This window comes from Thunnus albacares, chromosome 13 (assembly GCF_914725855.1).
Source record: "Thunnus albacares chromosome 13, fThuAlb1.1, whole genome shotgun sequence".
NCBI lineage: Eukaryota > Metazoa > Chordata > Actinopteri > Scombriformes > Scombridae > Thunnus > Thunnus albacares.
In genome coordinates, this window is record NC_058118.1 from 14,370,892 (window position 1) to 14,387,412 (window position 16,521).

Genomic DNA, 16,521 nt, shown 5'->3' on the forward strand with positions numbered 1-16,521 from the left:
CTGGAGATGAAAGCAGAGGAGGAGGGTAACAGAGAAACTGAAAAAAAACACAGGAGAGGAGAAAAATCAACAAAGAAACGGAAAAGAGAAAAAAGGGGAGAGACTGTGGCGTCAACACGGAGGGATGGTTGGATTGATGCTTGTGTGTGTGAGGATTGACATAATGATATATAATAAAGGGCTCAGATGGATTTTAACACATTACTGCAACATTTACTTTACAATTGATTGGTTGTATCCTTGTCAATTGACAGTTGGCAGGAAGGAGTTTCAGAGGAGTTCAGAGGTCACACGTTCCCTCCCATCCTCCCCAAAGAGGCTGGCGGTGGTTCCTCCCAAACCTCAGTCCCCAGGTGAGTCTTTTCCCTCGTTACTTAGTAGTGGTCACAACAAAAGGGCTTTTTCACATCAGACATTTTGACTTGTGATGGCACAGGTGTTACTTATAACACAAGTAGTAGCTTGCATCCATTCTCTGGTGCTGGCTGTGTGGTAATTTATGACCTACTGTAGCCTTGTACCCTTTAAATTCATAATGCTTACTGTAGTACTCTCTTCCATGTTGTGCTTTGATGCATACAGTTTGGAGTTTTATTCCACATACAGTACCATGCAGTGGTGAAACAATCTTCTCAGCTCATACAAGATAGCAGAGGGCCTCCCCATCTTTCCACACTGAGTTGACACACGTCTCCTCAGGCTACACCTGTGTCTTTGCTCACTATTTCGAGTGTTGCTGTTACTGATCACCCTTCTCTTTACTGTATCTTGCTTGCTCTTTTCTGGACCTTGTTTCCTCCCACACGGTCGCAAAACACGAACATTTTTTCCTCTTTCTAGTTTCTAGTCAGCACTCAAGCATTTTCTCCTTCTTTACTGGGATTTACAGATATTGACAGTATCTAGTGTTGCTCCTACTCGAAGTTGCTCTGGTCAGTGTGCTGGCAAAATATCAGCGTGTTGAAATGGAGCTGTAATTTTTACCTCACAAGCACCCGGACTTCACCACCTTTAATAACACTCTAGTCTTTGCACCCCACAAGGTCTGCCATCACCTTTTCTCATTGTTTCTTGCATCATTATTCTACCACCATCACCCCCTCTACCACCATCTGCATGCTGCCATCACACTCAGCCATATAAACTCATTTGGTATTCACTATTTTCTCTCTAACCTTTCAGGTAGAACCTAGAGTTGTCTCAGTGTGTGTCTGTGTGTGTGTGTGTGTGTGCCCGAAAAAGACGTAATTTACATACTAATACTTCTAGAAGTCGTTTTCAAAGACAGTGAATTCTAATGTGCCTTTAAGGCAAAGACACTGATGAAGATATACGGGTAATATTGAAACATTTTGTAGAAGCAGCACAGCATGGGTTATTAAATGCCATGAAAAAAACATTTCTGCCTTTTTATGTTAAGTTCTTACATTTTTTCTGTTCTCTTTCTCTCTGTGCAGAGAGGAATTCCCCCATTTCAGGTTTTATTTGCACACATGCACTTGCAAGTGTATGTGTGCAAATTTCAATTTAGACCTTTAGCGCCTCTCTTTTCTCTAAATTGGTCATACATGTCTATCACCATTACAATCATTCAGCGCCTTCAGGTACCTTCCCCCTCCTCCTTTCTGAAAATGAGGAGAGAACTCCACTCACACCACCTCCCTCTAACCCATCTTTCACTCATTACCTGGGACCCTGCACCCCAAGCCCGGCCTCGTGTTGTCATGGAGACCACTCCCCATGCTTCAGTAGGCCTGAATGATATGGTTTAGGCAGGTGATGTGGAGCTGCGGTGATTTACTATGTGTATGTAGACATTCAGGCTGGTTTTTCAAGCTGTGTGAATGTACAGACGGTAAATCTTAAAAGAATTCCGTCTATTTGAGAGATCCTGTGTATCTCCACAGGTTAGTATGTGTTCACACTGCGTGAAGGTGACTCACACAGAGGTTAATCGCCCTGCTTGTATGTCAACTGCAGCTTTAATGGTTGCTCCTGCCAAGGGAAAAAAATGCTTTCACATGTTTGTGTTTGTCTGGCCTTTAAATTAGCTCCATCATTAATGGATCGATCCTTTACTTAAATGTGCCCTAATGTTTTTACACAAACACAATATATTATAACAGTGTCCACATATTATTGCATGCTGCAGCTCAATCATTTCTTGGTACTGGTCACATTCATTATGAGATTAGATGGTCAAACATAAGGAACACCAGACTGGGTATTACCCCAAGGCTTCCTCTGTAGAAAAGATTCAATTAACTTACTATCATTTATCATGTGAACACAGTCATTAGCAATAGGTCAGGTCAAATCTCCTCTGATTTAATACTCATCAATTTCATTATTATGGATATATGTGTCCCAGTTAGATTTAAGAATTAGTATATGACTAATTAATGATATACTGAAGATATATTGCACTATATTGTATGATGTATTGTATGATATTTTTAACTTATTATACGTATTTACATTTGCAATTTAATGTTTTTCTTAGAGCAAACACATCCTCATGCAGACTCATTTCTATCTGTTAATTTAATATCCTATGTTTGTTTTTCCTCTCCCCACAGTCCAGTCTGGGCAGCGGCCTGCAGCAGCCGTGCGAGGGTCAGCTCCCCCGGGGTCCCCTCATCGTGCGGCCCCCCAGAGGCTGCAGCAGGAACAGCAGGAGAGCCTGCAGAGAGAGAAAGAGGAGGCTCAACAGAAAGAGAGAGAGAGGCAAGCGGAGGAGAGAAAAAAAGAGGAGCAAAGGGAAGAGGTGAGCTGTTAAGAAAATCCGTGGCACTGCTTGGAGTCTGTGCCGCTGTTTTCGATTTTATGCTATTCTGCTCTGCTCTTTGTCACTTAGGTTGAGAGGCTGCAGGGACGCTGTGAGCAGCAGGAAAGGCAGCTGAGAGCTCTAAGAGAAGAGCTGAGGAAGACATCCTTGGGTCTGGAAGCCTTCATAATCACCACACAGCATTACTGCCTCAAGGTAGCCAGCTGGAATAAAGCAGTGCATACTCAATAAAATTGTCTTACACTAAAATAATAATGCACCTGCTCTGCAGAGGTGAAGTGTTATTTTGTGCAAAGTCTATCTTTTCATTAATTAACTGAGGATTTTCTAGATAGACAACAGTGCCTCAACATTTCCATTTACTGAATTTCACACACACACATGAACCCAGGAGCACATACAGTATTTAACGCCGTGAGGTGAGATTCACAGCATGGTCAATGAGCAGCATGTTGAGCAAGAGCGGTCGCGACTGTGGGAAGTGTCCTTTTGAGTTCAGTGTGTCAGTGAGCTGGTTTCATGCACGTTGATGGAATGAGCCTCTGAGGTGCTATAACTGTAACTGCCAGACCGCCAAGGGACTGTCTGACTATTTTATGGTCACTGTCTGAGTGCAGGCTTATTTGAGTAGGTTTGAGCTCCCTCTGCTGTCATCAGTCAGACGCAACAGCAACAATATAACCAGTGTACCACAGCATGCAAGTATGTGCTTTGAGTTGTCCACATTTATTTTTATCAGTAAGTAACATCTAGTGTTTTGCTTAAGTAGCTCATGCAGGTTAATTCAGTTTAACCAGCATATCAGCATCTGTCTGTACAGTATGTCTCCAGATATCATAATCCTCTGGAGAGCTACTGGTATGACTGTTGACTCCTTACATAATCCAGCAGTCCAGTTGCTGTTTGACCATCCATACCCTTAGTATTAATTGTAAAAGTGTTACTTTGAACCTGTGCTAGCTACATCAAAATGTTGTTTGTTCCCAATTTACAGAATAAAACTACAGAAGAGAATGAAAGGAAATTGTCCTTGGAATTGCAAAAGATCAGAGAGGAAACGGGTGAGTGAGAGATTTTATAGGATTCTATTTGTGTGACAATAATTGAACAAAATCTTTCAAGAATCAGACAGAAAAAAGAAAGTAAGTAAAAATAAATTGAAACCCAAATCATTTTGTTCAATTGTTGTTTGTTCAGCCATCATTCATTTATTATATATGGTATGCTTGTCTATGACAAGTCAAAACGTCCTCTGTGAAAAACACTGATTTGTTTTGAAAAGGTCCACAAGACTGATCATTCAGCTTTATTTTTAAGAGATTAATACATCATACTCTGAATGAAAAAGTGATGAATGACATGTCATTGCCTCCCAAATGGAAGTTTTGTTTTTAGATTTTTTTTTATCTAGCTAGAATGAAAGTGAATTAAACCTGACCCCAGTATGGATAGTCATGAATATACAGTAAAACTTCAAATATTCTGCACTCGCAAACTTATAGCTTCCAACTCAATGCGATGGGAGAGACTCCATCGCGAAAAGACGGCGCTGGAGGTGGCATTTGAGCGAGAGCTGCAAGAACTGCAGCTTCAGCAGGAGGCGGAGCTGGCCGCTGTGGAGGAGGGGCTTAGGAAGTGTCACTCAGCAGAAGCGGAACACCTGAAGGCGGAGCATCGGTCAGAGATGGAGGAGCTGAGGACTCAGCAACAGGAACAGGTGACTGTTTCATGTTAGCTTCGATGAGATTTAATCTTTCACATTGAATCTGATCAGTCATTAGATAACCTTGCTCTCTGTGTGTGTTTGTGTGTGTGTGTTGGTGTGTTAGGTGGAGGAGATGACAGTCCACCACCAGGCAGCCATTCAGGAGCTCAGAGACATGCATAACATCACCATGGCAACACTGCATGAGGAGCACGCCCGTACCATGAGAGGTATGATTGTATATCTCAACACAATATGACACCCAGCACTGCTAGACACAACATCGACTCTCTTTCTTATTGTGTGTCTGAATCTGTCTGTAGACTTAAGGAAAGCTCATGAGCAACAGAAGATGCTTCTAGAGGAGGATTTTGAGAAACTCAGGCTTTCTCTACAGGTATGATTCCATTAAGAAAATACTTAAAGATCTCATCCAGACATATTTTAAGACATAAAAATAAATAATAAGTTGTGTCTGATATGGTTTTTCCACAAACAAGTTCAATCACCTGGTTTGAAATTCTTAAAATTGCATCTACTCTTTCTCCTTCATTAAAAATCCAGAATCTTTGAATATGCAAATATTTTCAATTTCAACAGTTTAACTGCTGAACACATAATCTCTCTTTCTTCACTGTAAAGTTCATTGTCAGTGTTTGTGCACTGGAGGCTTCAAGTTTCCACATCACACTTGTGTAAGTTGCATACTGGACCAGAATTGGCTCCAAACTAGTTGTGATGTCACAAATCATGCTTGTAGGTTATACCCCTTTAACTTAGATTTTGAGTGAGCACAAATAAGCTTTCCCCTTTCATCAGATGAATGTGAAAAGAGCATTTAAGTGTCAAACTCTGCACATACATCATTCTGCCCAGTGAAGCTCTAACAGCCAATTCAAGTAGCAAGAAGAAAAACACATTTTTGAGGGGAGAAGGAATTTAACATTTTTTAGTTTTTTAGTCCACACACACTAATCTGTACTGAGGTGATGTATGATATTGTGTTTCTGTGTGTGGATACTTGTTCAGGATCAAGTGGATACTCTCACATTTCAAAACCAGAGTCTGAGGGATAAAGCCAAACGCTTTGAAGAGGCTTTGAGGAGGAGCACGGACGAACAGATAGTTGTGAGTTTACCTATAACCTAATACAAAGAAACCGCACAGTAGACCTACATAAATGCATGTATCTCCCAAGTAGCACTGTAAATAATGTAGATATCTGAATATACAGTATTTATAATATATGTTCCAAATGGGAATTGTCCTATCTAAAGTGCTACACCCCATCTATTTCTGTCTACCTTTCTTTTGTCTTGTTCACACACGTCTGTAATAGGACGCTTTAGCGCCATACCAGCACATTGAGCAGGATCTGAAGAGCTTGAAGGAGGTCGTGGAAATGAAGAACCAGCAGATACACCAGCAAGAGAAGAAGATCTCTGACCTGGAGAAAGTGGTAGGCTCAAATAGTCCGTCTCCAGCACCACCACTATTACACAAGCACACACACACACACACGCACACTGGTCTAGATACACACTGTCAGTATGTCTGGTGAATGAAAGATTGCGCTGTGGTCATGTTCTACTTTTGAGCAGGCCCAAAAGAATGTGTTCCTCGAAGAGAAGGTCCAGGTTCTGCAGCAGCAGAATGAAGATCTGAAGGCTCGTATTGATATGAACCTAGTCCTATCTAGGTGAGACATGTTGTCATCATTATAAGGCATCATCATTATCATTAATGCTGTTATCTTGATCATTTTATTCCCTGCTTTATGCTAACATTAGCTGTCTCTGCACTGGTGTCCCCTGCAGGCAACTGTCAGAGGAGAACGCCAACCTCCAGGAGTCTGTCGAGAAGGAGAGCACTGAGAAGAAGCGGCTGAGTCGCAACAACGAGGAGCTGCTGTGGCGCCTCCAGACCAGCCCCCTCATGTCTCCCTCCTCCTCCCCACTGCACCGCTCCTTCTCTGCCTCCCCCGTCCCCTCATCCCCACTCTTCTCCTCCTCACCTGTGGCAGGCTGCGACTCCCCCACTCACTGCTACGGCTGTCCCCAGCAGGCGCAATACTCCTCCCCCTCCCACAGAGCCGCCACCAATCAAAATCTCTCCCCGGGGCCAGCCACGCCCACTCACAGGGCAGCAAGCAATCACAATTACTCCCCCGGCCCAGCCACACCCACACACAGAGCGTCCCCCAATCGCTGTAACTCACCCGCTTGTTTCAGCTCTTTACAGAGATAAACTCACATCTCTTTCTTTCTTTTTCTTTTCATTTTCTGGTTCATTCTCTCTAATTTCCTTCATTCCCTCTTCCCTTTTTGAATGTAAATGGCATTATTGTACATGTTGGAGAAGGACTGTGGTCTCCAGTCATTGCAGGACAAACTGACAGACAGTGAAGTCAAAGCATCAAAGACGCTTGAACTTATTTCTCAAGCCTCTACAGCAGGTGGTGTTCATCATGTGAAACACAACGTTGTACACACAGATACATGATGGGAAAATGAAGGTAGATGACTGCAGCTCAGTTTTTTGTATTAATACAGTCTTGAAATGTATATATTGTATGATAATGGCACAGATAGTGTCAAATTGTAGTTAAACCTCCCCTGCATGGACAGCCATGAGTCCCGCACAGATAGAAACAAACACACAGAAAGTACGGCAGCACTCGCTCGTCACCAGAACACAATTCTCTGGTGAGTTAAAAACACGGTCATGTCCTCGATAAAATAAGCTATACTTTCTCTCCCACTGGGAGTAGTTTCTTTTAAAAGATGAGTTATAATTCTGAGTCGTGACCTGAATCGTCTTTCAATGGTTTTGTTTTTCATTTGGACAAAAAAAAAAAATCCCAAACAAAGCGCCTTATACTTAGTCCCACCGTCTCACCAGCAGAGAACGACCAACTTTTTTTTTCATATTAGACTTTGCATTAATAATTGGTTTGTAAATCAGAGGGATTCATGTTTCTTAGCATCTTCAAGGTATATTTAACATTTTGTAATCAGTTCAATGCTGAAAGTTTTTTCTTGTGTGGGACAAGCCTACCGGGAACCCCAGCCATTTTATCTGCAAAACACAGAGGACTTCATGTTGAAAGTCTTTTGAAAACCTTGCCAGGTCTTCCTACAGTACAGCGTCTCGCCACACAAGCTACTCTTCACTTGCGGGATCCCTCAGGTCAACTTGCAAAAACAACGTCTGCCATTTTGTATTTTTACCTCAGCGGGAATGTGCAGTCTATTGTGTCTGTGGCTCAACAGCAGCAACAACAACAACAACAACAACAACAACAACAAAACACAGCTACCAGGGAGCTCAAAGCTTAAGGGGGAAACCTAGCACAGGACTTGCTGTTTTTTAAACGTTGTTGTGGATTCTTTTAAATGTGATGTTATTTAATTTATTTATTACATGTATTTTGCTACGTAAGCAAGCATGTGCCGTGAAAGTCTTCCAGTCTTAATGTGAAAGTTATTATTGCTGTGATTTGTCTCTTTATTATGCTTGAGGTATGAAGGAAATGAATGATGAACTTTGAAAATATCACCTATGGGACACAAGTGGAATATGTGATGTACCCCAGGAGAAAGGACTGTGGATGTTTTTGACTTGTCCTGATACATAGGTGGTGTTCAGCGTGACTGTCTTATCACATGATTTGGGTCTATAAGCTATGTAGGTTAAAAAAAACACAGGTTAACCCTTTGTTTACCTCTTTGTGATGTACTAGATTAGTGTAGCCCTTTCTGAACCCATATTAACCTCTTCATAGAACAAAAATATAGCATACACAGAGGCTTCCTTCTGATGCTTCTGGTTTGTTTATCTGAACAACACTTTTTATTGATTTTTATGTTCTAAACTTTTGCAAATTACACTGAATTCTCGGTGTGTAAAAATGAATCATTCAGGGAATTATTTTTTAAATTTAGATTAGAATTTTCTTTTGTATAGGTTCTCTACAGGACATAATACACTTTCAAGATATTTCCCAAGATAATTTTTCCACTATAGAGAAACCAACTTTTGGTATATAAAAAGAAGAATTATTTTATAACAGTGTGTCATAGCTGCCTCCTGTACTGTACTCTACTGACAAACTTACCCTCAGGGTCCTAATCGTTCATCTGGAGCTGCTTTGACCAAGTCGACTACTATACAGTCAGTGATTTACTCGCACACGTGTGGCGTCCTTTACAAAAACAAAGTTAAAGTTGTTCAGTGTACACATGAAAACGAGACGCTGTAAATAAATAGAGAGAACGGAGGAGGGTAATGAAGGCTGTGTTGGCTGTTGTCGGTTACAGCAACATTGCTGTTGGAGGCATGAGATAGGATTAGTGACTAATGTAATATTGTTAAGTAGATGCATGGGGGTGGGGGTGGGGGGGTGGGGGGGTTGGGAGTGTCAGTTCCTCGCAGGTGCCCAGGTCACTTGTTCTGTTAAGTTGCAGGTTGAGTAAATGTAAACTTTTACCAGCATGTAAAGGATGACATTTCCGGGTTGCCAGTTTTTCCAGTAATAAACTTTTAAGTAGATGTTAAAATTGCTATACCAGCACTTTTGATGGTTGTGAAAAGTTTAAAAAAAAAAAAAAAAAAAGAAGAAAAAAAAGAATCTTTTCACGGATCCTCAAGATTTTTTTGTATGATGCGAACACAGGGTTAAATGCGCTTAAACAAAAGAATGTCAAGTACAGCATATGATTTGAGAAATGTATCTCAGTTCTCAACAATTTTATACCACACTGATGATTTTGAGAATGTCTGTGGGTAACGATCAATTGTAAGAACATACCAGTCAGAAAGTTACTGTGTTTTCACAAGTGTTTAGGATGACAGTTCACCTATATGTCATTGAATGATTCTGCAGGTTCCTTCTAAAGGTCACTTCAGGTGCAAAAAAAAAAAAAAGTCTACAAGAATGCAACAAAAACTATTGTTTACAAATGACAGCTAAATTAATATTTCACCTTTGAATGGACTATGATTTCTAAACTACAAACTGGTATTGCAATGACCCTTCAATGTGTCCTGTGGACATCTGTGTCTCACTATGCGCTGAATGTCAAAAATGTAATGATTTTATACAAGTCAATCATGTGATTTTGTTAAATATAGACGGACCTCTTGTCTGAACAGTATGTAGCAGCCATTTAATATGTAGCACTTGGTTGAGCCTCCCCACAAGAGATATGAGTGATTTAACTAATTCATTAATTCATTAGCAATTGAAACATCCATGTTGATATTAAAACGCTGTCATAGCAAATGTTTCCATGGCTTTCAGCACTAGAATTTGAATTTGTGGAGGTAAGCTATACAATTACCCCTTGTGGATTTGGTCCAGAGACAATGTTTACTGAATTTGTTCGTTCTGGCACTGATTGTATGTTTGAATGTAAATACATTTACAACATGAGTTGTGTCTTAGTGCACCAACAAAGTAATAGAAGCATGTTTTCTCTGTCTTTGCTGTTTCTCGCTCTCCCTCTCTCTTCTTTCTCTCCTCTTCTGCATTGTGATGGTCAAAATGTAAGTGTAGCGTATAGGAGGCCTAGAAGTTGAGGAATGAGATAGTTCAACATGTAATGTACACACAGTATGTTGATGCTCTCATTTGTACTTTTTGAGGAGAACACAGTACCTATTAAAAATATTCAAGAGAAGTTATGTGATGCACACGTTTCATTTCAGGATATGTCCTGCCCTACATTCACGTATAGAAGCCACATGTATTCAAGATACAGTGTTGTCTTACTTAACAGCTGATCACAAGTTTGGTGATATTGATCTTCTTGACATCAGATATCCTATGCTCAAACTTTCCATCTTTCTCCTCTAAGGACACTTTGACCTTCAAGACTGAAAACATAAAATATCATTTATATAACCTTTTACTTTTTGTTATTTTTTCAAATGCTTTCATTTTCATTCTTATATTTTTAAAACCTTTATAAATCTCATTAGACCAAAGATCTTTCGTCTGCGACTTGGCACACACATCTCAAAAATGTGATGAAATAGATAAATAACTTGAAGCCCTGAGGGTTTTTAAGAATGCTGTAAGGTGAAAACATAAAACTGGCTACACTATTAGATTATGAGTCAAGACAGCTGGGAGCAGACAATATGGAAACCATATGACTGAGAATAAAACTTCAACACAGTTCAGCTTCACACATTTTACATTTAATATATCAAAACATGCAACTGATCAACATTACATAATAAAATATCAACAATAAAACTCTATTCATTATGTCATTTAAAAATATATATATGATAGCAGTCTCCTAAATCTTTCAAAGACATGTAAACTATTCTGACTACTGTGAATTTTATCCAGATCACATTGGTTAGCAGTTCTGGCCCAATCACAGCTTGACTATATAGACCATAGACTATGATCGATCTATAAAAATATCGACCATACAGCAATAGCATTATCTTGCATCCTGATAATCCTCAACCACATCAAATTTTTTTTTAATTTTCTTTAAACCCAGCAAACTGAACTGAGGTATCACTTCCGCATGAAGTGAGACATGACATCCATGGGCAGGGGGAAGATGATTGTGGAGTTCTTCTCTGCTGCGATGGTGTTGAGAGTCTGCAGGTAGCGAAGCTGCAGGGCTGACGGAGACTCTGCTATCACGAGGGATGCCTCCTTCAGGGCACGAGATGCGTTCATCTCACCTTCTGCTGCAATCACCTATTGGCAGATAAATAAAGGGAGATTAGCCCAGCACACAATAACCAGCCTAAAAGTAAACACCTGGAAATTTGTCCCAAAATGATGCATTTTTCTTTCTGTGTGTGCGTATTATGTTTTACAGTAAATCTTCTTATAACACTATATGTATCCTGACCTTGGCTCTGGCCTCTCGTGTAGCCTCTGCTTCAGCAGCCATGGCTCTCTGCAGCTGAACTGGCAGCTTCACATCTTTAATTTCCACACGCTCAACCTTGATACCCCAGGCGTCTGTGGCTTCATCCAGGTTTGTCTGGAAAAGATGAGAAGAAGAGTTTACACCTGTAGCTAACCATGCAATATATTATTCATTATATCGGTCCATGTGGTGCATTTGGAGACAAATATTATATCATTATCATTATACAAAAGACATAGGGTATCCACACACTAAATAAAGCTAGAAACATCAAGGACACCAAGACATACATCCATGTAGCTCATCTTGGCTGGAAATTTTTGTAAGAATACAAATATATATCATTTCATAAGGAAGTCTGCCTAACTTTTAGTGGTAGGTAATCAACTTCTGATTAACAAAAATTAGACATGTAATTGTTTCTTTTCTTTTTGTAGATAAATCCCAAGTCAAGTAACTGCTGAATAGTGTCTATTTAGTGCTGTACATGTGGAAAAACTGTACCACAAAATGTCTTTCACAACTTTTGCTATTATTGTTCTTCACAAACAGCACAGCAACACCTATGAACAAATTACTCCTATATTCAAGGTAGATGTGTGTTTACACTTTGTGAAGTCTCAAAAAGTGTCAAAAGAAATCCCAGTGATGTAAAAGAGGCCTATATGACCAAAATACAATGGATCAGACGATTCAGTCAATAGTAATTATCTAAAAGGCAACCACATCACAATCAAATGTCAAATTGACCATAGTGAAAAATTAGGTACTTTAAGGTTGAATATGCTGTACCTGCATGCTATGGGCGATGCCCTCACGGTCAGACAAGAGCTCAGCCAGGTTCTTGGTCCCCAGGACGTTTCTGAGGGTGGTTTGAGCCAGCAGACGGGTGGCAAAGTCAGCATTAGACACGTTGGCCACTGAGGCGATGGGGTCATTGACCCGGAAGTACACCACTCCATCCACACAAACTGTAACTGAGTCCTTGGTCAGGATCTAGATTAGAAATACATGTGACATATGATAAGTGTGTGTGTGTGTGTGCGTGTGTCCACATATTTGAAATGAAATCATTTCATAATGCTGTAAAAGAGCATTTCGCCCAACAGCTTTGCATTGTTGTTTGTGCCAGGCGTACCTCTTGGGGTGGGATGTCAAAGGAAACTGTTCGCAGATCCACTTTCACAAAGGTATCAGTGCACGGCAAAATAAAGAAAATTCCTTTGGATGAACAGAAGAAAGATCATTTTTTATTGGAAGGAAAAAGAAAAATTTAGTTTTTTACTTTTTCTTTTTTTTTTTACAGTTACAAAATTACATCCCCAAATCAGGATTTGATAGTAATTCATTTTTTTTAAGTGGGTACAAAAATATTTAAATATATAGATTGTTCATGTTTCTACCTGGTCCTTTAGCCTTCCTATCTGTGATGCGGCCTAGTCTGAAGATGACTGCACGTTCATATTCCTGAACAATCTGCAAGACCAGACAGCAAGTGTGAATCAGTCAAAATTCACATTCAAATTTTCAATAGAGGACATATAAGTTACTGCCTCACAAAACACTGAGCTCATCTGTTAAGTTCACTCACCTTCAGACAAAACCAGATGGTGATGGGGAAGAGGCAAATTGTCAAGAGGCCAGACAGTATGAATATGAACCAGCCACAACATCCCAAAGACCCTGTCCGTTCAGCTACAGAGAGAGACACAGAGAGACAACAGAGTTTAAAATACTGTGAAGCTCTTAAAACAAACATGAAACAGAGAGCAAACACTCCTTGTCATTACAAAGTATGAGGTGTGAGCAGGTTTGCGTCATTTGAAGGAAGGTGAGGAAAATGTGGCTGAAAATGGAAGCGATTTCCTCTGACTCATTGTAACTACAACACAAACAAACAAGTCCTTCGGGAAATCTTTATTTAGTAATTAGCACTGTCCTCAAAAACATAATTTATAACTATAATATATCAATGGATTGTACCTCAGTTTTTCATCTTAGATCCAACACTGATAGTTCACACACAGGGAAACTCAGAGTTTACATACAGAGTTACTGTCATACACCCAGTGCAAACAGTAAAATATTTACTCATGCGCTGTGGTAATAAAAGAAGTCATTAAGTGATGGAAGGGTCTTTGTGTCATCTGCTGTGTCATAGTTTCCAGCTCAGATGAATGTATTTCAGTCTTTATTTCAAAGCAGTTCAATTTCACATTAAATCCCTCATGGTCACAGTATTAACCTCATGTTTATAGACAGACAAGCTTTCCATGAGACATATTCTTACATATCAAAGGTGCATTTACCTGAGCTCCAGTCTTACACTGTCAGAGGAAGCTAATTACAAAAAGCCTCATGGCCTCTTTTTTAAGTTATCATTTCCTTTGTTCTCATATTATAACAAGCGACACTGTTCTCTTTTTCTAGGTCAAACCACAAAATGCCATTTCCTGTTTTTGAACTAAAGGAAATTTCAGTGTTTGCAAGGCTGTAAAGGTGCATGATTGCAAATTACAAAACCTTGCATAACACTTCCACCGCTTCACATGATCTATGACAGTTATTGGGCAAGGACATGTGTATGTTGGTTAAGAGTTTATTAGGATTGTTTAAATATAATCATAGATATGTTATAACGGCATATAACAATGCCGAGGTATGTAAATGTATGCTGACTGGTGAGTAACATATTCACACAAGGATCAATCTGTTTATTGGGCTGGAATAACTTCACTCTACCATTTGAATAAATCCTAATTGGGACAATAAACAAATTATTCCTTCATAATCTGTTCACCCAATTCACGTTTTGTTGATTTGAACTTCCTCGCAAACAAAGACCTATTTGAAAGTGGATGCATGTAAATGATATGTGTACACAGCTATCTGCTGTATATCACATGATCCTGTCCAACAGGTTGCTGATAACAATGACCTGGGAAACAATTATGCTGCAAAAACTCTGATATGAAAACAAGCCCTTATCTACAACCAAATTAAGGAACATTCGCACAAGCCAAACCGTGTAACATGACAGTTCTCCTTGGCCTCCTGACTTCACAGAGCGCGAATACACACACACACACACACACACACACACACACACACAGACACACAAAAGGAGACACACACAAACACTCATAGTCACATGCTTTTGGGACTCTTTATCTCAGTGACATGTGAGTTCTGTCTCTATGGTGATGGACTTAAACTATGCCCTAGCCTCTGTGGCTGCTTTCCACCTGCACAGGTGAAGCTCCTTTATATATGGCATACATAATACACTCCTGCTCCCATGTCTGATAGCTTGTTGACAATGTCAACATGGAAGCCATGGTTCAGGGAAGAGTAAAGAACTCATTTGTTGATCTTTAAGCCAGTCTGGTGTCAACACCAGACTGGGCTGTATTTTAAATATTAACCAATATTTTAATATTTTATATATTTAACACAGCCAGTTAACTAACATTTTAAAAAGCTCAGTAGAAAATGTTGTTTAGCTTACATATTAGGTCTTCTCTGCTTATTCCTCTTCTCTTCTGGCTCTCTATTTGGTCCTCCATTTCCATGTGCTGGTTGAAACTGAGAGGGGAAGTGTGATATAGAGAGTTTGTTGAAGTGTGCCTAATGAGGAGGGAGTCACCAGCCTTTTAAAGCTGTAACACCAGAGCAAAAGGCAGCTCAGAGAAGGTGTGTAGGTGTGGTTAAGTTGATCATCAACAAAGTAAAATCAGCATGTAATCAACAGGTCACTGGATAATCTCAGTGTTGATATGAAAAAAAATCATGTTTCATGTTCAGTCTGTTGCAATAAAAAATAAAAATAAAAACATATCCTGCATAGTTGCACATAAAAGTAATCTGAAATAGTGGTAATACATAGATTAATACAGGATATTGTTAAATGCATATATTATGAAACCTTATTTTGAAATGTTTAATGTAATGCTGTACTTCCCTTCATTTCACTTCAGAGAATGAGGAACTATTTAAAAGCCTGATGTGGAAATTTTAAAATTAGCTCTTGACTTTGTTAAACTGGATTAACGTTTAAATTTTAATACAATTCTTCTTGTTGTAGAAAACCTAAAACTATGCTCCGTGGTGTCTGCAGAAATTGGTTTAACTTAGTACTTTACAAGACCTTTTAAAAGAACATAGAAAGACCAAAAGGAGAGAAAAACCAAAGGAAGAAAAGAAATAAAACTATGTTAACTATGTTATGTGTATCCAGCATTTTTTGAATTGGTAGGCTTCTATAATTTGTTGATTTCAATAAACAAAATATACACCTGTAGTATATAGTTTCCTTTAGAATGATTAGCAAGGTGAAATATTCAACAGAGAAATCATTCTTAACATTACTTACTGTAAAGGTAATTATAGAATTTAAGTTTCAATCAAATTAAAGGTTTAAGCAGTCAGCCGGCTTTGGGATCAAAATGTTTAATTCTTCTGCTGAAGAAACTGACCAACTGTTACAAAATGCTAAACAAAAATCAAAGATGTGCCTTGAAATGAAATGTATCACATTTTAAGACACGTTTTTCATGTGTATAATAATAAAAAAAAAAGCTCTCTGCATCTCTGCACATGTTCAATTAATAGGTTTGGTTTAGCAGCTAATAGAGTAATAAAAGTATGAATGGAAAAAATGCAAAGTGAAATTTTTCCAAGAAGATCTCATGACTAGGTATTGTAATCTCATGACTAATTGTCTCATGACCTACCACATGTATTGAGCAATATCACTGATGCCATTGATAAGCACCATGTAGTGCAAAGAGGACTGTAAGTGGGTTGGAAGAATTGAATCATATATGCATATACAGTATATTATGGTGTATGATGACCACAGCCAACAGAATAGATTCAATTCCTGTCATTTCTGAGGCTGCAATTAATCAAATTTAACAACTATCCCGTTAATAGAGTCTAATTATGAACCTTGACTTTTAACCTTTTCTTTGTTCATACTGTTCAGGAGGATGTCCCTTTAATTTGCTTTTTTTATTTTTTTTAAACCTGAATACACAACATATCAGACTGTTTGGCCTCTTTTGATCTTTTGATCTAGATAGATGATGGTTGTTACATTCTTTAAACACATTAGCTTTCCT

At 39.1% G+C, this 16,521-nt stretch overlaps 2 protein-coding genes across 4 annotated transcripts in view; one reads left to right on the forward strand and one right to left on the reverse strand.

Annotated features, from left to right (window-relative positions):
- mtus2a (microtubule associated tumor suppressor candidate 2a) overlaps window positions 1-8,870 on the forward strand; it is a 38,614-nt gene extending 29,744 nt beyond the window's left edge. For 2 of the 3 annotated variants that reach the window (XM_044371625.1, XM_044371626.1), the window contains exons 6-16: window positions 255-353; window positions 2,580-2,767; window positions 2,858-2,983; window positions 3,783-3,849; window positions 4,291-4,505; window positions 4,618-4,723; window positions 4,817-4,890; window positions 5,523-5,621; window positions 5,833-5,952; window positions 6,092-6,192; window positions 6,311-8,870. In XM_044371625.1, the coding sequence (XP_044227560.1) occupies window positions 255-353; window positions 2,580-2,767; window positions 2,858-2,983; window positions 3,783-3,849; window positions 4,291-4,505; window positions 4,618-4,723; window positions 4,817-4,890; window positions 5,523-5,621; window positions 5,833-5,952; window positions 6,092-6,192; window positions 6,311-6,740 (1,625 nt within the window). In that variant the 3' untranslated portion in view covers window positions 6,741-8,870. The remainder of the gene's footprint in view (window positions 1-254; window positions 354-2,579; window positions 2,768-2,857; window positions 2,984-3,782; window positions 3,850-4,290; window positions 4,506-4,617; window positions 4,724-4,816; window positions 4,891-5,522; window positions 5,622-5,832; window positions 5,953-6,091; window positions 6,193-6,310) is intronic. The other variant, XM_044371628.1, reaches the window with a different exon arrangement.
- Window positions 8,871-10,678: 1,808 nt separating this feature from the next.
- Window positions 10,679-15,031, reverse strand: stoml3b (stomatin (EPB72)-like 3b). The gene is made up of 7 exons (XM_044371629.1): window positions 14,907-15,031; window positions 12,990-13,093; window positions 12,802-12,874; window positions 12,537-12,619; window positions 12,191-12,394; window positions 11,378-11,512; window positions 10,679-11,220 (listed from the first exon to the last, which is right to left on the reverse strand). Exons 1-7 carry the CDS (start codon window positions 14,968-14,970, stop codon window positions 11,032-11,034), a joined length of 852 nt encoding a protein of 283 aa, XP_044227564.1. The 5' UTR covers window positions 14,971-15,031; the 3' UTR covers window positions 10,679-11,031.
- Window positions 15,032-16,521: the final 1,490 nt, after the last annotated feature.

Bases quoted from the DNA above. Each gene is read 5' to 3' on its own strand.
- stoml3b (XM_044371629.1), bottom strand. From the start codon at position 14,970: ATGGAAATGGAGGACCAAATAGAGAGCCAGAAGAGAAGAGGAATAAGC. The intron at 12,620-12,801 runs GTAGAAACATGA...GTTCATCCAAAG, and splicing joins TAGGAAGGCTAAAGGACCAG to GAATTTTCTTTATTTTGCCG. The intron at 11,221-11,377 runs GTCAGGATACAT...ATCTGCCAATAG, and splicing joins CACGAGAGGCCAGAGCCAAG to GTGATTGCAGCAGAAGGTGA.